The sequence below is a fragment of the Silene latifolia genome, chromosome 7 (genome assembly GCF_048544455.1).
Source record: "Silene latifolia isolate original U9 population chromosome 7, ASM4854445v1, whole genome shotgun sequence".
Taxonomy (NCBI): Eukaryota; Viridiplantae; Streptophyta; class Magnoliopsida; order Caryophyllales; family Caryophyllaceae; genus Silene; species Silene latifolia.
In genome coordinates, this window is record NC_133532.1 from 119,690,481 (window position 1) to 119,716,695 (window position 26,215).

Genomic DNA, 26,215 nt, shown 5'->3' on the forward strand with positions numbered 1-26,215 from the left:
AGCATAAGATGGGGCTTAGCATCGATTGATAATCAATGAAAGCCCCGCGTAAAACTGATGGAAGCTAGGGTTTTTAAAGAGTTTTTTAGAGAGAGAGAAAGAGTTATGTGTCTAAATTGATCCTATCAACTCTAGTTTTTACTTTTTAGTAATGCACTAATTCCTTATACATGATCAATGACCTCTCTGTGTTTTATGTAATTGGTAATGGAAACTCGATACCTTTCTCTAACAATCCAAAATAGAAGTGAACATAATTTTTGTTTCCTTTGATTATTAAATATAAAGAAAGTCATTTATTATATAGGAAGATGGTTAACTCGGAATAACCGTTTTATAAATATTCAAGTTGCAGTTTTTTACTCTAGCAACACGACACAAAATATATCATTTGAAAATAAGCATGTTACAATCATCTTCCATTGCACTATCCCAACTAAGCGGCTAAGCGCCAATTTATCGGTCGAATCAATTTCCCTTCAGATTAGGAATAATATACTCAAAACAATTATCAATTAACTGATACAGGGAAAACAACGTTAGCCAAAGACATTGTAAACAGCAAAGCAGAAGGCACATTCGAAACAGTAGTAATGGTTGAAATTTCAGAATCTCCAAATATAGAATTCATTCAAGATCAGATTGGAGATGGACTTGGTCTGGGTTTGCATAATGTGCCTGGTATACGTGAAAAGGCAATTCGCCTATATAATAAACTGAAGCCTGAAGCCGAAGGGGGGGAAAAGGATAATAACGCTAAAAAGATACTTATTGTCTTGGACAACATATGGAATAAAATTGACCTGGAACAAATGGGAATACATCGTGCGCATTGTAAGCTTTTACTGACAAGCAGAACGAAGGATGTCGCCAAAGCAATGGATGTACAAGAAGTTAACATATTTGAGGTCGGTTTGTTGAATAAGCATGAAGCAAAGAATCTCTTCAAGTTTCAGGTTCAAAAGGCGGTCACCGGGGAGTATAATTCTGTTGCTGAGACTTTAAAGGGTAAAGAGTTGCCATTGTGGCGACAATTTGCCGAAGAATTGGAGAAGCCTATTTCATGTCAAATTAGTGGTGTGCGCCATGAGACATTCTCAATTATTAGAACAAGCTATGAGGTCATGGCAAGTGAAGAGAAAAAGAAATTCTTCTTGATGGCTTGTTTATCTCCTGTTGGTTCAAGTATATCCATTGATAACTTGATGAGGTATGGTATTGGATTGGATCTCTTTCAACATGTGAATAAGCTTTCAGAAGCAATAAATTGTGCGTATACTTGGGCAAAAGAACTAGTGTCGTCTTCAATGCTTCTGAAAGGTGATTCCGATGATTATGTAAAGATCCATGATGTCGTCCGGGAATCTACCATGTCTTTTGCATCAGGTAATATCGAAAGAAAAATTATTGCCTATTTTTTATTAATAATCTTTCCATTTGATCAATGCCTTTTTTTTTTGAGAAATTTGAAGGTCTTAGAAGTGTTATTCATGAATTTTGAGAAAGGGCTGCCAGAATCGATGGGCAGTCTAAAAGTTCTCCAAACATTGCAGTTAGTGGAATGCAAATTAGGAGATATTAAGTTGATTGGTGAGTTGGATAGTCTACTTGTTCTTAGTTTACGTGGATCGTCTCTAGAGGGGTTACCTGATGAAATTGGGAAGTTGTACAAACTTCGGTTGTTGGATATGAGCAAGTGCCAATGTAAGGAGCCAAGAATTCCTGCTAATGTGATAGCTGGACTTTCTCTTCTGGAAGGGCTCTACTTGCGTGGTAGCAGCTTTACAGAATGGGCGGTAATGGAAAGTACATCTAATGACACAGGAGCAAGTACTCTTGCAGACATAGAGGATCTTACTAAGTTGGTCTTTTTGAATGTGCTTGAGTTACGCATTCGAGAACTTGTATTACCCATTTCTGACCAATTTGTCAAAAATCTGGACAAATTCCAAATAAGTGTCGGGCAAGAAGATTTTGGACTCAAGCCATCTCCACGTTCTCTTATTTTGGCAACAAAATTTGATGTTAGCCAGGAGTTGAAAAAGGACAATTGTCTCAAGGCATTTCTAATGAAAGCCGATTTCTTGGCTTTAAAGAGTGCAACAGTCAAGAATATTGTTCCCGAGTTGGACAAAGAAGGCTGTAGGGACTTGAGTTATCTTGAACTGTCTAACATTGATAGCATAAGCAGGATATGTGAAGGAAAAGCTCCGGCAGAATTGTTCTATAATCTATGTCACCTTGAAGTTTCTAGTTTGGAGAACTTAAAAGTATTGCTGCCGGTTAATCCCCTTCCACTGAAAATGACCACGTTAAAAATTTCAGATTGTAACTCTTTGACCTACATTTTCAGTGAGGACGATGTGGTAAACAAGGAATCAGATATCATCGAGTTGCCTTATCTAAAAGTGCTGGCACTAAAAGGGGTTAGGAATCTAATAAGTGTGGTTAAGGAATCCAACAATGATGATAGTCGATGCCCAAGTTTCTTCAATAGCAAGGTACGTGTGACGCCTTTTATACCATCTTACGGAGTACTCCCTCTCATTCACTATTTTCTTCCCTTTTGCACGGTCTCCAATGCTCTTTGACCGTATTTTTCGAGATGTAAGTTGATTGTTACAAATTATATTTTGTGAATAATATTTTTATAATAAATATAAATATTTTAATTTTATTTATTGATATTAAGGTAAATTGATTATTACTCCCTTATATAATTCATTTTTTAAAACTTACTCCCTTATATAAATTGTTTTGAAACTTACTCCCACCATATGTAACTTTCTTCAAATATTGCTTCCATATTAATGTTTTCGGTCACATATAAGAGAATATTCCGTCTAAAATTTGAAATTTAATACTAACTCTTGTTGCTTATGAATTTATTGTCCTTTGCCTTATTACATGACCAATTTAAATTAATCTCCGTCCTCCCAAATCCGTTAAGCAGTGATAGATAGCTTAACGGATTTAACAAATTTGGGCGGAAAGAATTTTATTTAAATGGGTCATTTAATAAGGTAAAAGGCAATACAATCATAAGCAACAACAATTAGTATCAAATTTCAAATTTGGACGGGATATTCTCTTTTTTTATGAGACGTAATACTTAAATGGGAGCAATATTTGATAAAAATTATATGTGATGGGAGTAAGTTTAAAAAAAAAAATTATATAAGGGAGTAAGTTTCAAAAAATGGATTATATAAGGGAGTAATAATCAATTTACCCTTGATATTAATTATTTTTTGACTTTATTTTTCGTGAAAGTTTTCAACTTTGACTCAAAAAAAGTGAAATGGGAAGATAAATAAAAATGAGGAGTACTTTTTTTTTTTACTATGTCCTTTTCTTATTATTCATATTTAAAATTGGCTATTCTAATATCGCCAAATCTTATTGAAGACGGCACGTATCCGTCACTTTGAAGTGACGGATACCATTTCCTCTCACAAATGACCCAAATAGAGGAGAGAGGGAAGCACATGGGGGTGCCCCACCTTGTCCCCCCTATCCGTTTTGTGAGTGACATTACCCGTCACTTGCTCCGACCCGTCTTCAGCAAGACTAAAACTGTTGAGGAGGGTGTGTTGGTGTTTGTGATATGTCTTTTAGGGCCAAACAACCAAATTGGTAAAAAAACTATAACTTGTGACGAATTGGTAAAAAAATGAAGAATTGTGACGAATTGGCCAAAAAAGTTACATTTTGCTTAATTTTTAATTATTCCAAATAGATTTGACAAAACTACCCTTGCGCAAGTAGTCCGATTCAAAAATTGATCCGAGACTCGTCCTTTGCAACTCAACTATGATCCCAAATTTGAAATAATCCAACCTTATCTAAACTCGATCGAAATCAGATACTTCTCCATTCTCCCATCCTTATAAGTTATGATCCCAAAAATGATGAAATCCAAAATGACCTTTATTCAATTGACGCATAGCCAAATAATTGATTTTGACATAAATGACTCGTACTTAAGACTTTGTAAAAATGACTCGAAGCCCGAGTTGTCTGACCCAATATAATCGACCCAAATGCTTATTGTTATAAACTGATTATTATTCATAAATTGATAATAGCTGACCCGAAAATGACCCAAATTCGAATGACAAGACCCGAATTCTTGCAAACCCGAAATCGACACGGCTCGAACTGACTCGTCCTTAGTAGGGTCATTAATTTGGCAAGGGTAGCTTGGATTATATCGGAACTGAGTTGTCTCAAATTGTCATATTTGCCAAGATTTCGATTAGTGTTTTTAATTGGGTCCTTAATTTGGGCAAGGGTAGTTTGGTCAAATTTAGTTATAAGAATAGTAAACAAAACATGGTTATAATTTTTTTGGCCAATTTGTCACAATTCCACATTATTTTTACCAATTCGTCATAAACCATAGTTTTTTTACCAATCCGGCTAATACCCTCCACTTTTTTTACCAATTTGGTTGTTTGGCCGTCTTTTAGCCTTGCCAATGCGTCTAATGTTGTGTGTGTTTTTTTTTTCTTTTCCTCCATGTGCTATTGATGCGTAGGTAGTGTAGGGAGGGATCACGTTTTACACAGACTTAAAACCCGATTAGTTGTAAGTATACTTATACCCAAGTATGTGGTTCGTGGATTGAAATGATTGTCATGATACGAATAAATTAATGTTTTTTTTGGGGGATATGAATAAATAACTAGTTTCGTGGTCCGTGAATTTCACGGGATATTTTGTTTTAGTGTGATGTTTTTTAGTGTTTCTAGTAATTGAGACTTTATAAAATATCAAATCACATAGTAAGTTTACCTCATGAATAATTCATAATAGATCGTGTACTAAAAATACGGACATTGACATGTTAACAAAAAGATCAAAGTCGATAAATTAAAGAGTTACTTTTTCAAAGATAAAATAATGAAAAAATCAACAAATACCAAAATAAAAAATATAGTTGCAAAAAAAACTAAAAAACTATTACTCATTCACATTGATCAGGGGCGGACCCACTGTCAAGCATAGTGTAGCAAATGCTACACCAAAGAAAAAATTTAATGTGAGAAAAATTAAAATTGCCACACCATAATTACTCAATTTAATGCTAAGTAATTAATCAAGTTTCAAAACTCGTATGCTTTTTACTGCTTAACTTTGGAAATGTCCAGTTTCAAGACTATACAACTGGGTGTATAATGAGCATTGTACATCTAAGGTTATTTTAGTCTTTTTCCGAATACTTTTACAAAAAAAAAAATAACGTAATCCATTTCCATCCTCCTTCTTTTTCTGACTGCTTCCATATTTTTCTAACTCCTCTCCATCTTCATCCATCATCCAGTTAATGAATCATATTCTCCTTTAAATTATTATAATTAATTGAATATATGGAACAAATCATATGACGTGACTCGTGAGGAAAAAAAATTTATCCAAAATTTTTAATGCATGAAAATAGTTCGAAGCTCGTATTCTTTTTACATTAGCTCATATTTTTTATCTTTATAACTCATATTCTTATGTGCTCGTATTTTAAAGTTCTTGATCCCTTTAAGCTCGTATTCTTTTTAAATTAGCTCGTATTCTTATCTTAATAGCTCATATTTTTATGCGCTCGTATTTTTAAGCTCGTAATCCTTTAAACTCGTATTCTTTTTACATTAGCTCGTATTATTATCTTAATAGCTCGTATTCTCATGTGCTTGTATTTTTAAGTTCGTGATTTTTTTAAGTTCGTAGTCTTTTTACATTAGCTCATATTCTTATCTTAATAGCTCGTATTCTTATGTACTCGAATTTTTGAACTTGTATTCTTCTAATAATAGTTCGTATGATTGGTATAGAAATTTACCTCAAAGTATTATTAGATCCATTTTTCCTTCTTGATGATGATGTAAATTGCTTCTCGTTCACCAAAATATTATTAGATGCGTTTTTCTTCCTTGATTATGATGTCAATTGCTTTCTTTTCACCATATTAGAATCAGAATTACGGATCGTTTAAGAGAAATTTAGAGAAGAGTAAGAGGGGGTAGGGGTTTGTCGACTGGAGAGAAATCAGAATTAGGGAAAACTGAGATGTATAGAATTGTTTTTATTGGGCTTAGATAATTTAATATGTAATATATGGGCCTGTTGTACAATGCTATTGTACAACAGGTTGTAGGATCCTATTTGTGTTGGAAATGTCCACTCCCAACTCCCCCAAATCGTGGGATTCAATGTTAATGCAATTAATTTATTTTGTTTACTGATCATTTTTTATAATCGCGCATTTAATGCAATTCTTTTGCTACTTTCTTGGTGAGTAAACAAATACGCGTATGTTGATATAGAACCATATAAAAATTAATGAAAATATGAAGTACTTTTTTAAGAACGTATTACGTATTTTTTCTCATTTTGATTCATATACATACGTGAGTATATAAAAATGTTAAAACCACAAAAAAAAATAAAGATGACGGATTGTCAATAGAAAAATAAAGATGACGGATTGTTACTCCAAATATATTTCAATCATTTGTTAATTTTTTATATTTTTTTATGAAGGATAGCTAGTTTCATTAAAGGTAAACAAATAATTTGGACAAAGGGAGTATTTCTATTTTTCTCTTTATTAGTTAATAACATGATTTATTTGAAATTAAACATTATTATATAGTATGATTTAGTATTGAAAAAAATTAATTGAAGAAAACGAAAAATTGTGTGTGCCTTACAATTCAAGAGTTGATGTCGAGATTTGAGACAAGCTTGAGCTTGGGCTTTAATCGACTTAGTTATTACTCTAAAATGTGACAAATTATGAGTTCGTTGTTCAATAGATAACATTCCAATTCTTTTTAATAACATTATAATTTTGCTACACCGTAGATAATTTTCTGGGTCCGCCCCTGACGTTGATGTCGTCAATCTTACACTTAGTTTTTATATATAGTTCTTTAAGCAATCCTAATATTTTACTTCTCCATATAGTTTTCTTTCTCCAATGAATCGTCCCTATAAAAAAGTAACTCAGTAATTAGTGCGAATTAACCAACAAAACAGTGGAATTTGTTTTATACTATATTATCGTTATAAACTTAAACTTTCTCTTATATAGAGAAAGAAAGAGGGAATAAGAATGAAGTTTTAAAGATGTAAGTATGTTAACCTTTGAATAGGTCAACACCATAAATCTTGGTAGACCCTAAATGAGAACAAAACAAATACATACGATGAAGTTGAAAAATGTGATCAAAACTTCATACCAATGGAACTTGCACTAAAAAAGAAATAAATTAGCTAATAATCTAAAACTTTAATACATTTACCTTAATTGGAATAGAATCATAGGAAGATTAGTGACACATTTAGTTCTACTAACAATAGGGATGAGAAAAACTTTGGTTTATAAATTTTGCCTTCTAACAAAAATATATAAACAATTGAGGATGCGTTTATGACTTTTGAGCATCATTTTTTCATTATTATCAAATTTAATATAAGTATAAATATGAATCAAGGTTCATGACTTTTGAGTTTTGAGCATCATTTTTTTTCATTATTATAAAATTTAATATAAACATAAGTAAGGAGTAAAGAGAAATGGAATGTATAAGGTTTGCTTGATTACTAATAATTATAATTTTTTTTTTTTTTTACAAAATCTACTTTATACAAGAGTGGTTTAAGATATTATCGTATCTAATTAAATATAACATATAGATTATGGTGGATAGTTTGGGTTGCCTTTTAATTAGATTTATAGATGATAGATTTTTTATTTAGATTATAGAGTTATAGATTTTTCTCAGTATTATGAAGTCTAATATAGACATAAATATGGTGCAAGGAGAAATGGAATGTGAAAGATCGTCATCGTCATCGTCGTCGTCATTATCGTCATCGTCATCATCGTCATCATCGTCATCATCATCGTTTAGAAATTATCTTCCGAAATTAAAATATGACATGCAGAATAATAATGGTAGAAGTATCGCTTGCTTTTTAATTATCTTATGGAATTAAAGTTAAATAAATAGGTAGATTAATAACCAAATTTATGAGAGGAAAATAAATAGTTTATATTAGTTTTTTAGTGATTGCAACTACTATTTTTTTTTAAATTTTTTTTGGTAATTATAAGCATGTGACAATTTTGGAGATAATTAACTTTTTAGTACATAGTTTTGCCTTTTAATTAATGAGTAAGATGTATGTAGTGTCGAGTTTATTATCACCAACAATATTTATAACCCAATTTAGTAGTATAAATCGGGGTCGAACCACAAGGATGAAGGGGTTTCTACTTAGTTTAATTAGGAGTCTAGTCTAGTCGAAAAAATGAAAGGAGTTGATTTAAACTTAAACTACAAGATTTAACTAAAGCAAGTGATTTAGGTAAAGTGTATACGATTGATTAAAAGACTAGGGCTTTTTGGTTAATCTAAATGGTTTAAGGGCAAACATGATGATTTAAGGGGTCTATGATGAGGGTTTATCCTAGGATGAATAATCAATGTCTTGATTATCCTAAAGGTGACCACTAACTTTCATTAAGCATCACACTTCTCTTAAACATACAACAAGACCACCACAAACTTTCATTCAATGGAGGAATTAAGCAATAATGAAGAAAGGCATTTGCTTTCACTCACACAATTCATCAAACACCTTGTGTGCATGGATAAGAAAGATAAACAATTCACCAAAGACCCAAATAATCATACAACCATGCCCATTAATTCCATTTAGACTCCCCTTAAACCCTAGAAGGATTTCTACTCACACATATTCAAATGGTTCAAACAAACAAATGAAGAAAAACAAACAATCAAAAGAGATGACATGGTATGAATTCAACCAATGATAAACGACAACTTGAAATGTAAACAATTGATTAAACAAGTAAATAAGAAGAGAAATGTACCAACAATGAGTAAAGATGGTTGTTTTGATTGAATTAATGAAGAGAATCTTTCAATATCTCCCAATACAACCGAATAACCAAATGTAAACAATTGACAATAACTACTACTAAGCTAATTTTACTAAATGATTAATTATTGATTAAGGAAAGATTAGTGCTTTGATTAAGGAAAGATTTCATAAATTAAGGAAAGTTTTCAAATCTAGGGTTGTGTTTATAATTGATTAGGGAAGGGGTATTTATAGTGTTTCATTGGATTAGAGGAAGAGATGAGATAAAGCCCATTTGCGTGTCTGTCGTCCTGTGCCGGCTGCCGGCTACTTCTGCCGGTAGCGTCGTCTTCCAAAATTGGGGGAAATTAGACCCCGTGTTTTCTCTGCCGGTGGACCGGCTGCCGGCCTGCCGGCAAAGAATCCCCAATCTTGACTTCTTCTTCACTTCTTCAAGATTTGTTGCTCCATGCCGGCTGCCGGCCACCTGTGCCGGTAGCGAGCTCTTCTCAGTTTACTCCAAAAATTACCTCAAAAGTGGCTAAGTGTTGGGCGTGTGTTCCCTGCCGGTGGGCCGGCTGCCGGCAGAGAACACCTCTCAGCTTCTTTTCTTCCTCTTCTCCTTAAGGCAATGTTCCGTGCCGGTGCCGGCAGAGAACCGTGCTTCAGCTCTTCACCTCCCTTTTCTAAATGCTTAAGCATTGAAACGCCTTCCTTGCCTCGGATTCTCTATAGTCGCCTTGATTCCTGCAAGAGGGGCCCACATTACCATAGACACGGGTATCGGGCACAAAATGCAAGGCAAAGCACACAAAATCGACTCAAAAGGAGTCGGAATGCATGAAAGAAGAAGGGAAATTTAGTGCACATGAATCATATATCAATAATATTGTATAAAAATAAATAATTAAGTAATTAATATAGATGAATTAGTATTAACCTCTATAAAAATGCCATGTGAATTAAAATTAAATGTTTTAAGTAGCCTTTTAATTATATTATATAAATAGATTTTACTTGAGTTTCGTGCATTTTGTATTTCTTCCCTCTCAAATTACCCACGTGATGCTTTTTCTTATCTGTATTCACATACATTTCACGATGCTTTAAAATTCATATAAAAAATATTTTGACCAAAAGATAAACATCAAGATGGCAGAAACTTCACAAACGAATCAATATTGTCACATGTAAATCATTGAAATTAAACCAAATGGAAAACATGAATTTAAATATAAATCATAGGATTTATAAAACCAATAACAAAAAATTAAAATATATTTTATTGGACATACAACAACAATACTCAATAATAATATTCAATATACTCTCTATAATCAAATAAATAAATTAAACCATAAAATATAATCCACAACTTAGAAGCTCATGGGCAAATGAACAATAAATTTTAAATAAATATTGTGAATAAAAACTATCATAGGTATTATAGGTTTTATAACCATCACACAACCATATCTCCCATATTTTAATTTTATTTTTAATTTATTTTGTGGTATTATTAAATTAGATATCTGATTGCTGAGCAACTCAAGAGGTGAATTAAATAAGGAAAAAATGTTTATGAAAATTATGGGTATTAAGTAGTATAAAGAAATCTAATCAGTTTATTAACATATTATATTACAAAAATTAATTGGACAAGAAGAAATTTTAATGAATTTGGTGGGTGTTAAGTATTATGAAGAGTTTTAATCAATTTATTATAATTTTTAATTAAAAAAATGAATTAAATAGGAAAAAGTGTTAATAAAAATGGTGGGTGCATGTTAAGTAATATGAAAAGTTTTAAATTATTAACATGTTTTTATTACCAAAATTTCAATTAAACTGTCAATTTTAATTATAAATTATGACATTTATTAACATATTTTTATCACAAAAGTTCAATTAAAATGTCAATATTGATTATAAATTATGAAATTTTGATGTAAATTTGTAAAAGTTACATAAATTAAATTAATTTATAGAAAAATGAATTAAATCTATAAAATAAGACAATTACGTGGCAATGAGTTTTGATGCTCACATTTACGTGGCATTTTTGGATCCTACATGGCTTTGTCTATCTGGCGTTTATTGGTAATTTTAGGATAACTTTTTAATTATATTTTATAGATGTTGGATACACGCACATTTATCCATATTTTCATTGGTTTTCAGCGATTTCATAGCTCAGCATAACTAGATTGTAATAACACTTAGCTTTATAATGCGTTATTTGAGTTTAGATGTAAAATTTATGAGCTTTATTTGAAAGAATTTGAGCTTCTTTTTAAAAATATTGAACTTAAAAAATTATAATAAATCTAAAAAATAATTTATGCAAACTCAATTTGGTTTTAATTTTAATTTTAATTTTAATTTTAATTTTAATTTTAATTTTAATTTTAATTTTAATTTTAATTTTAATTTTAATTTTAATTTTAATTTTAATTTTAATTTTAATTTTGACATTAAAATATAACTACAAAATTATAAAAGTTCGAAAAAAATACACATAAGTTCAGTTAGATTTATTTGTACAATGTTGAATGCTCCTGTACAAGTAAGGATGGTAGTGGGTTAAGGACCCTACCCAAACCCTTTGGGTCTTGCTCTACCGAGTCGAGTATGAGTCTTCTTATTTTAGACCCCACATTTTCTGTCTTATTTTCATTTACATCCACATATCATCCTCCCACTAAATTCTACCCAAAAATCATTGTGGAAGAACATAGAAAATAGGAGGGAGTATTATTTTATAGAATGTAAATTGACAATTTACTTATTTTTCATGTTTCTCCTTAATATATTTTGATTGGAGAAATAAATAAAAATTTAGATCGTAGCAAATAATAAAATGAGTATTTTTTTTGTTTTTTTTACCAAGAAATTAATGATGTTAATTTACAAATATTTACCAATAACATTGCAAATTTTTATCATCAAAAATCAATGAATTTTTAACAAATATTTATTAATACCATATTTTTTTGCCGCGACTTCTTATCATAAAAAGTTAATAAATTTTTATCATTAAGTTCTTTAAAAAAAAAGAATTTCCTTATATTAAAAAGATCGGAGATAAATTTGTGCAGAATGTGAAATAATAAATAATATAAATATTTAAATACAAAAGATTATATCCATTTATAACTTATCATGTCCACACCTATAGTATATGTTAAAATACCACGCACTATTCTAGGCAATATCTTTTAGGCGGGAAAAGTGGGAGTTTCGCCTATTTATTTAGTAAATAGGGGATGTAAAATATTTATATAAGTAATAAAATAATATTTCGCAAAATAATCTTTTCAGCTAAAAGTTCCTATAATGTGTAAATCCAAATTACAAGCTATTATCATTCATATTTGGTTATGTTTCAGGTTGCATTGATATCCTTGGAACAATTGTCGTTGAAAAGTAACAAGAGTATTGTAAAGCTCTGGGATAAGGAATCGAAACTGGATAGTCTTCGGAATTTGAAGGATCTACGAATCATTGGTTGTGGAGAAATGGAGAGTATAGGATTGCCGTCTATATTTCTTTCTCTTGTGCAACTTGAGACCCTATCAATATACGAATGCAAGAAGATGCAGCAAGTCATTAGCGATGGAAGTGAAACACAAGAAATTCCTAAGGAAATTATCCCATTTCCCAAATTGAAGAGGCTGGAAATACGTGGCATGGCGAACTTAGAATGCTTCTATGGTGGAAGTTATAAAATGGCATTTCCAAGTTTAGAAACATTGATGCTTTATTGTGGACGCATGACAAAATTTGCGAGGGGCATAAGTTCAACAACCTTTTTTCCCAAAACGGTAATACTTCATCCTCTTTTTATGTCGCAATTCATATTAGGACTCATTTAAATTTTCAATATTTTCACAGAAAAAGATAATATACAAATAAACACCCCAAAGAGTATATTTGCTTTTTGTAATTCTTATCATTACTTCATAATCTTCGCAATATTTTCCATGATTACTGGTGATGTGTTATAAAGAGAATTAGTCGAACACGGGATTGGATACAAAATCCGTTCTCACTTAACTAATACAAATGTCTCTTTCTCCACATTAGAATTATATACTCCCTCAAATAGACCAACCACCATAGCTTTATGATAAAAAATGAGCATTTACTGATAATATATTATTACTCAAGTTGTCACTTTTAAACCAAAAACCTGATGATAACATTTTTCAGGAAATATTCACATTTTATCGTAAAATGGTCATATATTTATTCATCTTATTACATATAGAGAAAGTTCGTGTTAAACAACAATTTGCCCTAGAGCTCATATAGCCTGATTTTGTTATAAGTCAACAATATATATGAGACGGGAAAGATCATGTAATGCTTTTTATAGCCTCATTTCATAATTAATGTGTATAAAACTTACAATTGTGGTTTTTGAAAAAAATGATTTGGTCATAAAATAAAATCAATGTCTCATTTCTTATTTGTTCGAAGTTTCTCATATAATGACATCTCATTTCTATCATAAGCGGTCCATATTTGAGTTCATATAAATGATAAGTAGGTTCACATTAAAAAAAATGGAATTGTATATAGATGCTTCATCACTCACATAGTCACATCTAGATGAGTGGTTGTTTCTACCCGTGTTCCATACATCAATACTATATATTAATTCCAGAAACCAGAGGATTTCAATGTAATTAAATAAATCTATACAAATTGATTATACTAAATAGTTTTTAATCGCTAGCATGTAATTAAATAAATCTATACAAATTGATTATACTATATAGTTTTTAATCGCTAGCGCTGTGTGATGGACCTGAACAATGGACTTCAATATAAATATTATATAGTTTTGGTTGATTTAGAGAACACCAGAATATGATGAGTTTCCTTAAATAAACAGGCCCTATTTATGGTATTAATTAGTATAAAGATGTTAATTATTTAACATACATAACTATAATATAAGTCCGTTATATTTTGGAAACTACTAAAAGGTAAGTAAATCATTTTAGATTTCCAAAAAATATAGTATTCACATAATTCATTAGATTTGTAATTTAATTAGTAAATAATAATGATTGCTCTTAAATAATATTCTAATCTAATATTTCAGATTTATTTAAGTATATAACTTTAAACAACTATATAATCATCAACTAATATGATAGTAACCACCCATGTGAGTAGTAAAAACAACAATAGTAGCAACAGTAGTGAAAGTCATACTATCAGCAACGAGAGTAGTCACAACATATGCAATGAAAGTAACAATAGAAACAACGGATAGAGTATGAAAAATTAATTAACAATTCGATTTTAGAAAAATATTAATTTATTTAAATATATGAGTTTGACAAAACTAACGGATTAACTGTAAAAACAGTAGGAGTAGTTAAAGAAACAACCGTAACCTAAAAAATAGTGAACGTAATAGTATTAACAGGTGATGTAGTGAAAATAATAATATTAACAACAAGAGTGGTGAACGTGTCTCATAATTTGTTGATTAATTTTACATCTCATCATAGTTTGAAGATATAAATTAAAAATGTATGTGGTAGCCAAATTTAGCGAATCATATTTCATAGAAAATAAGTTTTAAATGGTAAATAAAGCTAGCTCGGGCGTATCCGGACATCAAACCTAGTACTCTTATAAAGTGATTAAAACGTCCCAATTATTACTTACTTTTAAGACAGTTATATCCGTTTTGAAGTTACTATTTTGTTTTTCCCTAAATTTTTTACTTTCGTTTTATTTGACATATTTAACTCTATTTAAAGTTAATACATATACTTCCATATTAAATAAGAATTTGTGAGGACTTTCTTGATATGGTTTTGAAACCACATTATAAATATTATTTTATATAATTCCGTGCAATTTTGCAAGGGTTTTAAGCTAGTGTATTATATTATAAACTCCTTTTTTTTACGGTTGATAAAAAAATCAAAATAAATGAAAATGAATACTTTTATATGATTAATATAAACTCTGTCTTATGAGATGGGAGAGTGGCGAGAAGGCGAGTGTTGCTGACTTTAGAGTTGGTATTGATATGGAGGCTTAAATTTAATTTGTATTGGTTCAAACATATTTTAGGGTTTATAGCATTTGTAAGTGAGTTTGTATTAAAATATAGAGAAAAATTGTTGATTACACCCTTTTAAAAATCACTTTTTAAAAATTACATCCATTATATCACTTCCGACAGAATTTTACTATCAAAAAATAGACTCCGGGGAAATATTGACGCGATTTTAAAATTTGTTCACTTAAACATACTTTTTATGACAAATTTGCCCCTATCTTTTTACCTTTACTTTCTCATTTGTCACATTATGTCTATATCCTCATCTAGCTCTCATCACCACTCTTACAACTTGTCCACCACCATATCTCTTACATAATCTCAACCACCACCACCACCACCACCACCACCACCACCACCACATGCCCACCTCCACCACAACTCGCCGTTCAGCCACCACCTCCATCACCATCACTGCTACTTACCCTAATTCCCCACAATAACCGCCACCCATCTACCTCATTCACCTCCATCATCATTACCTCTTGCCCACCATCACAACCACCGTCATTCCAATGTTCCACCACCACCATCGCTTGCACCCGGTTCACCTGAAACCCTCTCCTTACTCTTAACAACCCCACAACACTACCACCGAACAACAACAAAAATCCCAGATCTATGAAATTCGTGTGAAGAGGATGGCGTTTGACGGTTAGGGTGGTGCTTCAGGAGTTTGAAGTATGGATATTTGTTAGGGAAACATTGATGGAGGCTGATTGGTTGGCCGCCGCAAATGTAGGCCCAGTGGGGGCAATTTTGACATCGTGGTGATGGCGGTGTTAAAAGGCATTAGGTTGTGGCTTACAATGGTGGTGAGCAGTGTTGTTTTCGATGCTTTCGGAATTGGTTAATAGTTGTGATGATGGTGATGGCGTCAGGTAGTGAGAGATGCGAAAATGGTGGAGCTTAGTGGGGTGACGGGTGTGGTGGTCGTTTTAAGAGGGAAATGTTTTAAGAGGGAAAGTAGTAAGAGGAGGAATAAAGAATATGTAAGGTTGAAATGTTATAAGAGGGGTATATCGGTCAATTTTTGAAAAATTCATCAAAGACGTTATCGTGGTGTAATTTTCAAAGAAAAGTGATATTATGGAGGTAATTTTCAAAAAAAAATTATATAAGATTGTAATTTTCAAAAAGGAGTTTTTAAAAGGTTCTAATCAACAATTTTCTCTAAAATATAAAATAAATATGGTCGAATAAATAGTGTTCTATATGTGTTTATGATAAAAAATAATTATATATAAATAGGTAATATTATACTCCCTCCGTTTTTTTTTTCGTTTTTTGAGGCGACAATTTGACTTTACTTTTTACAAAAATATAGTTGAAAAAATATAAAAATTATACCATTAAATTTCTTATGAGAAGAGCTTTCATATGAGTATACATTTCATGATACATTTCATTTTATTTCTCGAAAAGTGAGAACGACATTTATAAAAAACAGAGAGAGTAAAAAAAATAGACGTACAACTATAAAGTAAAAGTATATATATTAAAGCATAATTAATTATTGAAAGAATTCATGGATCTTCATGTTTAGGAAGATGAAGAGTAAGTAGATTGATTGATTAATGTGAGACTAGAACGAGAGAACGAAAGAGAGAGAAAGAAAGATTATTGAAGAGAGAATTGTTGAGAGTTGTATTGAATGAATTGAATGAATATTGTATCTTACAATCAGAGATAGATGATGCCTTATATACACATTGTAAACCGACATAGTATCATATAACAAATTTCTAACTAATCCTAATAGATTTCTAACTCTAGTTAGGTCAGGTTAACTAGAATTAAATTCTTTATATTCCTACCCCCCCCCCCCCCCCCCCCAACTCCTATCTCAAGTTGAGGGAGGGTGTAGAAGACATCCCCAACTTGGATTGAAGTAGACGATGTTGTGGACCACTCAGAGAGCCTTTGTAAACATATCAGCAGGCCTGCTCTTTAGTTGGAATGTAGGAAAGACTGATGAGACCTTGCAATAGTTTCTCACGAACAAAATGACAATCAAGGTCAATATGCTTTGTGCGCTCGTGGAATACTGGATTTTTGGCTATGTGAATAGCTGTTTGGCTGTCACATTTGACTGGAATACCAGAAATGTCAGGAACATCCAGTTCAACAAGTAATCTACTCAACCAGGCTAACTCTGCATTTAATCTTCGAAGTGATCTGTATTCAGCTTCAAGAAGATAAAGAAACTGTTTGTTGTTTCTTAGACTTCCAGGAAAGCAAACTTCCTCCCATGAAGATCATAAAGCCACTGACTGACCTCCTAGTGTGAGAGCAAGCTGCTCAGTCAGCATCATAAAATCCTTCTAATCTGAAATCTGCATTGTTATTGAGAAAAATCCCCCGACTTGGATCTTTGGACAGATACTTGAGGACATGTATAGCAGCTGTCCAATGATTATCTCATGGAAAGGACATGAATTGGCTCAATAACTGTACAGAGAAGGCAATATCAGTCCTTGTATTGGTGAGGTAATTTAATTTACCCACCAATTTCCTGTAATCTGCAGGGTTGTCAATGAGATTGCCTGATTCTTTTTCAATCTTGACTGTTGGATCAAGTGGGCAACTAACAGGCCGACTTTCTAAACAGCCAAACTCTGTGAGTAACTCATTAGTGAATTTCTTTTGAGAAATAGCCATTCCATTCTTTGTTTTTGTAAATTCCATTCCCAAGAGATTCTGAATGACTGGTCTAAAAAAGATTTTAAAGATGCCATCTCTTCTGTGTTATCTCCAACCATCAGGATGTCATCAACATAAACAGCAAGAAATACTACTTTCCCATTTGTCTTTTTCTTGAACAAGGAATAGTCATTCCACTGCCTTGAAGCTTGCTTCAGGCCATAAAGGGACTTTTCCGGTTTACAAACAAGATTTTTGCCAGTCAGAGACATGCCAGGTGGAACCTTCATATAGACCTCCTCATCTAACTCACCATGAAGAAAAGCATTGTTCACATCAAACTGTTGCATACTCCAATTTTTCTTGACTGCAACAACAACAAGGCTTCTGATTGTAGTCATCTTGACTACTGGTGAAAAGGTCTCAGTATAGTCTATATCTTCTTTCTGAGTATATCCTTTAACAACTAGTCTTGCTTTATACCTTTTTATAGAACCATCTGACTTGTGCTTGACTTTAAATACCCATTTGCAGGAAATGGCTTTCTTTCCAGCAGGCAATGGTACAAGAGTCCAGGTGTGATTGTCATCAAGTGCTTTAAACTCAACTGCAATGGCTCCTTGCCATACTGGAAATGCTGCTGCCTGTTCATAAGAGGTTGGCTCTTGGATTGGAACCAAGGCCTTGTCCACAGAAGTGACATTGAAACAAACAGAGGAAATATCCTCTCCAACAGATAGATTTTCACACAAAGATGTAAGAGTATTACTACAATAAAGATTATGAACAGTGTTGCAAGAACTTTTGGATTTAGTTGGACAAACATAATGTTGTAAGTAAGCAGGTGGTCTGGATGTCCTAGATGATTGTCTAGGCATATTATTCTGTGTAGATTGTGAAATTGTACTATGAGGATTAGGAAGTTGATTATTAATGACAGAAGGATTAACAGTGTTTCCAACATCAGATGTAGTGGTGTTATTGTTAACTGTAGCAGTATTAAACATATCAGGCATAGTGTCATCAACTTCCTGTACAGCTAAAGGTCTGAAGCTATGTGAAGAATCAGTGATATATGAAAACACATCCTCATGGAATACAACATCTCTAGATACAAGGATAGAATGGTTCTCCAAATTTAATAGCTTATAAGCCTTCTTCCCAAAAGGATATCCTAAGAAAACACAAGGAGAGGCCCTAGGAGCGAACTTATCTCTCCCTGGCTTAGCTGTTGAAGCATAGACAAGACAACCAAAAGCCCTCATATGAGTCAAATCAGGAGCCTTTCCAAATAAAACTTGATATGGTGACACATTTTGAAGGACTTTAGAAGGTAGTCTATTAACAATATAAGTAGCAGTGAGGATACAATCACCCCAATACTTAGTAGGCAAATTGGACTGAAATTTTAATGCTCTAACAGTCTCTAAAAGGTATTTATGTTTACGTTCCACAACTCCATTTTGCTGAGGAGTATGAAAATAAGAAGCTTGGTGCATAATACCATTGTCAGACAAGAACTTAGCAGTAGTATCACTTGTGTCTAACTCAAAAGCATGATCTGATCTTATGATCTTGACCTTTTGATCAAACTGAGTCTCTACCATCTTAATAAAGGATTTGATAAAGCAAAAAGCATTGCTCTTACAGGATAATAAATGTGTCCAATTACAACGAGTAAAATCATCAACTATAGTGAGAAAGTACTTGTATCCATTATAGGTAGAAGTATGGTAAGGACCCCACAGGTCAATATGAATCAGTTCAAAAGGATGCATAGAAGAATCGATTCAAAAGGATGCATAGAAGTAGATACACTGGAGGGAAAAGACACTTTATGCTGTCGTGCTTTGGCACAAATGGAACAAGTTACAATTTCATGCTCAGATTCAGGAAAAAATTACAAATTTGCAGCTGTTTTATTTTGTAAAGAGGAACATGCCCCAAACCTATGATGCCAGGTTTAACGATTTGCAAACATTTGACTGCAAGAGATAGAGGTCATTGTGATTTCTACCAAGGATCAAGTGCTTCCTGGAAGAGTCCTGCAGGTAGGAAAGGTTGGGGGTAAAACTCACTACTGAGTTCAACTGTTTGTTTAACTTACTAATTGAAAGGAGGTTATATTTAAAACGTGGGACATAAAGCACATTGGATAAGATAAAATCAGATGTGATATGCACAATTTCTACTCTATCAATGGTTACTACTTCCCCATTTGGTAAAGACACAGTGTATGGCCCAATAGATTGAAAAGTAGTGAATAAAGCTTTATTAGAACAAAAATGGTCACTACCACCAATGTCTAGAATCCAAGTATTAGAAAAACTAGAGCAACAAGCATTACAAGACAAGGAGGTAGAGATAGAACTCATACCAGCAAAATTAGCAGAAGAAACTTGATTATTAGCATTTTGATTTGAAGTACTTGCTCCATCATTTCTTGCTTGACTTGATTGACCCTGTCCAGAGTTGAAATCAGGTACTGCAGTAGAAACAGCACCAGAAAATTAACCATTCTCAAATCCATTATTTGGGTTTTTCTTGATTGTTGTAGAATACATTTGCAGCTAATTTTCTTTTCCTATTCATCAAGTGATAGCAATTGTCGACTGTATGACCATATTTCTTGCAGTATTTGCAGAAAGGTGGTTTATCTTCACCAAAAACAGGATTTGGGTTTCGAGTTGTGCCCTTATTGAAACCATTGACACCAGTATAATTTGCTTTGTTGCCCAGATTATTATTGTAATTTCCATGATTTCCATAATTCCCTTGATTGTTACCAAAATTCATGTTCTTGTTACCCTGGAGGAATTTCCTTTGTTTCTCATATTCTTGGCCATCATAGCAAAAGAATCACTTTGGAATTGAGTAGTATTATGGATCTCTCTCTGCTTTTCCTCCTACAAGAGATTATTGTAGATAATAGACATTTTTGGCAAAGGGTTTTGCATTAAAATCGTGCCTTGGATTACAGCATATGCCCATGCTTGCTATCTCATCCCATACAGACTTCAGTTTGGTAAAGTATGTAACAATATCATCATTACCTTCAGAGAAATCGCTTAATTTCTTATGGATACCATACAGTTGTTCCCCGTTGTTCCCCGTTTGACTGCCCAAACCTTTCTTTGGCAGTGTTGTTGAAAAGGATTTGTTGTTGAAAAGGATTGAATCAGCGATGGTGGAAAACATGATGACATCATTGCCTCTTTGCCAAGCTTTAGCAGTAGAAGTTGTTGCAGCAGGTCTTGGAATGGACCCGTCTATGAACCCAATTTTGTTTTTAGCAGAAAGGGCAATTAACATGGATCTGCGCCAAGTACCTTCAAAGACATTAGCAACAAGCTTACCACCAGGAGCATCAGAAAGATGAACATATTGTGGATCATTTACATCTATATTGTTGTTATCTGCTCTTTCAGGCATCTTAAATTATTGTGGAAAGTTTCTTGAAGAAAAGAAAAAAAACGTGTGTGTGGAAGCGTAATGAAGACGAAGATGAAGAAAAAGGAAGGAAACAGGAGCAGGATCAGAGAGCTCCTGCTCTGATACCATGAAAGAATTCATGAATCTTCATGTTTAGGAAGATGAAGATGTAAGTAGATTGATTGATTAATGTGAGACTAGAGAGAGAGAGAGAGAGAGAGAGAGAGAGAGAGAGAATTGTTGAGAGTTGTATTGAATGAATACTGTATCTTACAATCAGAGATAGATGATGCCATATAACAAACTTCTAACTAATCCTAACAGATTTCTAACTCTAGTTAGGTCAGGTTAACTAGAATTAAATTCTTTATATTCCTACAATTATTCCTACATAGTTGTATATATGAAGGGGATAGTTTTCAAAGAAATTTTCGAAAACTGTAATTATATTAGTCTTTTACGTCATAATTATTTAAACTTTTGTTTTTAATATTTATGCATTGATTAAATTGTTGAATATATAATCTCTTGTAATTTTGTTACACGGGTATAAAATTAGTTGAGTTTAAAGCAAGTCGTCGAGTAACACACCACTCAGCGATTTTGGTTAGTTCTACCAGGTGCACTTAGAATTTTTTTTTTTCTCCTGTGAAGTCGAGTAACTGAGCGACTTTGCTTCAAGTCGTTGAATTTCGAGTTGCTCAATCATTTAGCAACTTAGCAACTTGTGTGTTTTCTGTATGTTGTGTTTTTTAGGAAAGCCATATATTCACAAGAAGTACGCGCTAAGGGTAAGATTATTGGTAGTCTTGAGACAAGACTCACTCAAGACTACCAATAATCTACCCTAGTCTTGACAGAGTCTTAACAAAGTCTTAAGTTGAGTCTTAGAAATCCAAGACTCAACTTAAGACTTTGGGTGAGTCTTGACCCCACCTTAAAGAAAAATTATCCAATGAGTGGGCAACATGTGTCTTTTCTTTTTGTTAAAAAAATAAAGTGGAGTGAGAAAGTAGAGTATGAGGTGAGTCTGACGGATAATGTATAAAGTCTGGGGTAAGTCTGAGATTGGTCTGAACAATAAAGAAATAATAAAAGTTACTGGAAAGCTGTTGTGGTAGAGTCTTAAGACTTGGGAGAGTCTGACTGATAATCTCACCCTTACACACAGAAATTCTCAAACATTTACCCTTCTAAGTTGTCTTGTGGGGGCAGGAAAAAGAATATTGCGGTATATAGAAAAGGGTTCTTTAGAGCATTCGCAAAGTTGAGACTCCCTATTTTTTCTCTTTCCTTCTCTTATTCGTCCACCTCATTTTCCACTAACTTTTTCATTTACCCTCCCATTTCATAACTACATTTATGCAACAATGAAGCTCCCCAATTCACACACAAACATTTGGGGAACCTCCCCAAAAGTAATACAAATTGTCTTGCTTTTTTTTTTGGGGGGGAACTTCCCTAAAAACAGTGGAGCCTCAAATGAGGCTGATTTATATCGACGACGTTTTAGTACATATCGACGACCTTTTTTTTTTAAAAAAAAGACGTTAACTGCCTTCCACTCATCCAACACTCTCTCTCTCAAAAAAATTTCCTCTCAAATTCATCTAAACTAAAAAAAAACAACAATAATTACCAACACGACGGATCCCGAATCACCAGTACTTAAACAACTTAATCGTTTCATTATTTGGTTAACTTTTTTTTTTTTGCACACCGTTAAATTTATTCGATAATTTATTTACGTTACGTATTGACTTAGTAATAACAAACATTGCAATTTTTCGGCGTAAATCTGAAATTTGTACCCCCAAGGTTGAACCATTTTGGCCAAACTTTGAGATCGAACGTTCAGCCATGGACCAAACGTTGGAAATCAACGTTTGCCATGGTCCAAACGTGGGAAACCAACGTTGGCCATGACCAAACGTGGGATTCCAACGTTTGGACCATGGCCAACGTTGGTTTTCCACGTTTGGACCATGGCAAACGTTGGATTCCAACGTTTGGTCCATGGTCGATTGTTGAATCTCAACATTTAGTCCATGAGCTAGTTCATTTTTTTAAAAAAAAACCGTGTTTAATACGCTTATTTGCCGATTTTTAAAAATTATTTCAGTTTTTTAGTCGATGTGCGTTAATTGCTAACATTTTTTAATTGATTAATGCAGATAAGAGATCGAAATGTAGTTGGTTTTTAGTAGAATTTGAGATAAAATTGTTTAGAGAGAGAAAATAGTGTAATTATGCAAAGGGTATTATCGTCTTTTGGATTGAAAACGTCGACGATATTTACTAAAACGTCGACGATATTTACAAATCGGGCCCATATGAGAAGAGATGGTGCATATGGGGAGCTATTTTTCCACCTTTGCGGATGCTAGTACATTGCCCATATTTCAAGTGTATTAGTTCATACTTTCTTGGAAATATGGGCACTCTTTTTTTTAACAGTACTAGTGAGGGGATTAGTAGATGAGTGAGTGAAAAAGCTACGATTACACTCAGTAAGCGAGCGACTCCATTACGACGCTAACTTGAATTTACGTGAAACCATTTTCTATATTAAGTTTCATCTCAACCCTAATTCTTAATTTGTTTTTTTATTTTTTTTAATCTAAACACTACTTTTTGAAAAATTATCGTTATTGTCTTCCGCCACATGCGACCTTATTACTTTACTCGGTTCCCTCCCAAAAAATAAATAAAGTCTATAAACAGGAGGAGATAAGAGTATTTATTCACCGCTACTGAAACTGGTTGACTGAATTAATTAATTAATTAATCATTTAATTGCAGATTGAATTCCCCCGGTTGGAAAATCTATGGTTGAGGACGCTGAGCGATGAAGTGAGGGTGTTATGGGACTTACCTGTGGGAGAAGGTCAAGGAATCTCATCTAACCCTCTTCCTAATTTAAAGACACTCATTATTAGGAATTTAATCAAGTTGCCATCGATCGTCTTTCCGAGTTTGTCTTACCTCTCAGTAGAAGCCGTAGGTGATGCCAAATTCCTATTTTCATCGTCATCTGAAAATGAAGGATGTGTTGGGACATTTTCCCAATTTCCAAAATTGGAACAACTAAACATTATAGGTTGTCCAGGCTCTGTAAAACAATTTATTGAGGATGATGGCTCCACTCCTATGTTGAATTTTTGTGGTCAGTTGAGAACCTTGAACCTCCGATCTGCATTGAACATGGAGGTCGTATCTTTACATCTTTTCAAAAGTCTTCGTGACGTTCATATATCAGACTTGGCATGTGAATATTTATTCTCAGCCGATGGGGGCTTTCAGCAATTAGAGTCACTTACAATTAAAAAGTGCCCAAACTTAGAGGTGATAATCCGAGGAGGTGACAAAGATAACACCGTTGTTTTTCCTCAGCTTAAGAGTTTATACTTGTGGGATTTGGAGCGTATGACCAAGCTATGTTCCATTTCGGACATCCCACTTCACTTCCCATCACTTGAACGCCTCAGCATACATTCGTGTAACGAATTGGAGTCTCTTTTCGACGGAGAACCAAATCAAGTCATAGAATTACCATCTTTGGAAGAAGTGACAATTAAGGACTGTGATGCCATGAAGTCTTTCTCAACCAGACCGCTAAAAGCGCCCAAATTAAGAGAACTGAAGGTGTCTAACTGCCCCGAAATGGAGTGGGTTTTATCAGGAAACTCAAATTGCAATGCAGACCTAGAACTGCCTTCTCTAGAGAAAGTCACTATCGAGAAATGCCCCAAAATGAAATCATTCTCGCCTGCAGTTCTAAGGGCTCCTAAATTATAACTCGTGGAAGTCGATGACAAGCCCTATCCAATTGCCGAGACTGGAGACTTAAATCACTTCTTGCAATCTGCAAACAGCAGTGAGCAGACTGATAAAACCGACTTGTAAACTAAGGTGCAACTGGTACGGTCGTGGAATATAGCCTGGAAACTGCAAGCTTGCTACTGAGGATGATGATGGTATGCATGACTGCCAAAAAAGTTCCTCTTTTTCTTTTCAATCTGCTTTGGTTTTCTGTGGTTTGTATGTTCTTTGTTTATGGCTGCTTTGTGCAATTTGTGTTTGTTCTACTTTCTTTTCTTTGGTGTTTTGTGAGAACTCCTTGGCTTGCTTTTGCCTTGAAATTATTTATTGTATTACTCTTTCAGAATTTGATTTCATGTATCATATGAAACTTGAGAGGTATACAATATGAATGACGACAAACCTATTTCTTCTACAGTTGGTCTCCCTTAAGACGACAATATCCGTCTTAAATGTAAAACAGGTAATATACTCCATATCGCACTACCCCATTTAGATAGATAAGACAAGAGTTTGTCTCTCTCTAGACATTATGCTTTTGTCTCATTTAGGTATTTGACCCATTTCTGTCTTTCCCGCTGCAAACTTTTGTTTGAATCTAAATTTTTACACCCTACAAAGTACAAATTTATGTTATGATTATAAATCTTATAAGTTTAATGCATCTCATCGGTAAGAAAAAAAAGGCTTTAACTTGGGACAAATTCTTGCTTAAGACGGGTTGTATTCGACTATTCGCTAATACCGTAATACGAGTTTATCTATTATGTACTCTCATGCGTAAGTTAATTGAAGCACCAACATTAGATTCCTTCTCGTCACTTGATAGATAATGATGTGTTTTTTTTTTGAGTTCCAAAAAAATAATCATTTTTTTCCAAAATCTGGAAATTAAATTACGCTCGGTCCTCGATAATATGTTTAACGTTACAGCAACTGCAGTAGTTTCAGTATATATATACAACAAATAATGAATGAGAATCCCTCTTTCTGTAGTTTTTCTCTCTTTGTATACAACAATTACAACAATGAAATACATTTTTTTATTAATGCTTCTCGAAAAAGCGGTATACCCAGCCCCAGCTCTAACTGTGAACAAATATCCCTAGCATTAGTAGTATCCTCAAACTGAATTTACAGACACCACAAAATACACCATGACACCAAATAGACAGTTAAAGATGCAGAAATAATAACTTGCCTGAACAACGAAATTGCGTCTTTCACAGTCCAACAACATGTTGACAGTCCAGTTTGCCGCCTTCTTACGGTTACGAAACTTGATGTTTGCCAGGAGTTGAAAAAGTACACTTGTCTAAAGGCATTGCTTAAGAAAGC

At 33.2% G+C, this 26,215-nt stretch overlaps 1 protein-coding gene across 2 annotated transcripts; it reads left to right on the forward strand.

Annotated features, from left to right (window-relative positions):
• Positions 1-1,464: 1,464 nt before the first annotated feature.
• Positions 1,465-25,007, forward strand: LOC141592758 (uncharacterized). Of its 2 annotated transcripts, none has more exons than XM_074413562.1 (3): positions 1,465-2,501; positions 12,279-12,713; positions 23,858-25,007. In XM_074413562.1, exons 1-3 carry the CDS (start codon positions 1,491-1,493, stop codon positions 24,851-24,853), a joined length of 2,442 nt encoding a protein of 813 aa, XP_074269663.1. In that variant the 5' UTR covers positions 1,465-1,490; the 3' UTR covers positions 24,854-25,007. The 2 variants fall into 2 exon arrangements, with proteins under 2 accessions (XP_074269663.1, XP_074269664.1); XM_074413563.1 differs by lacking the exon at positions 23,858-25,007 and adding an exon at positions 18,158-18,551.
• Positions 25,008-26,215: the final 1,208 nt, after the last annotated feature.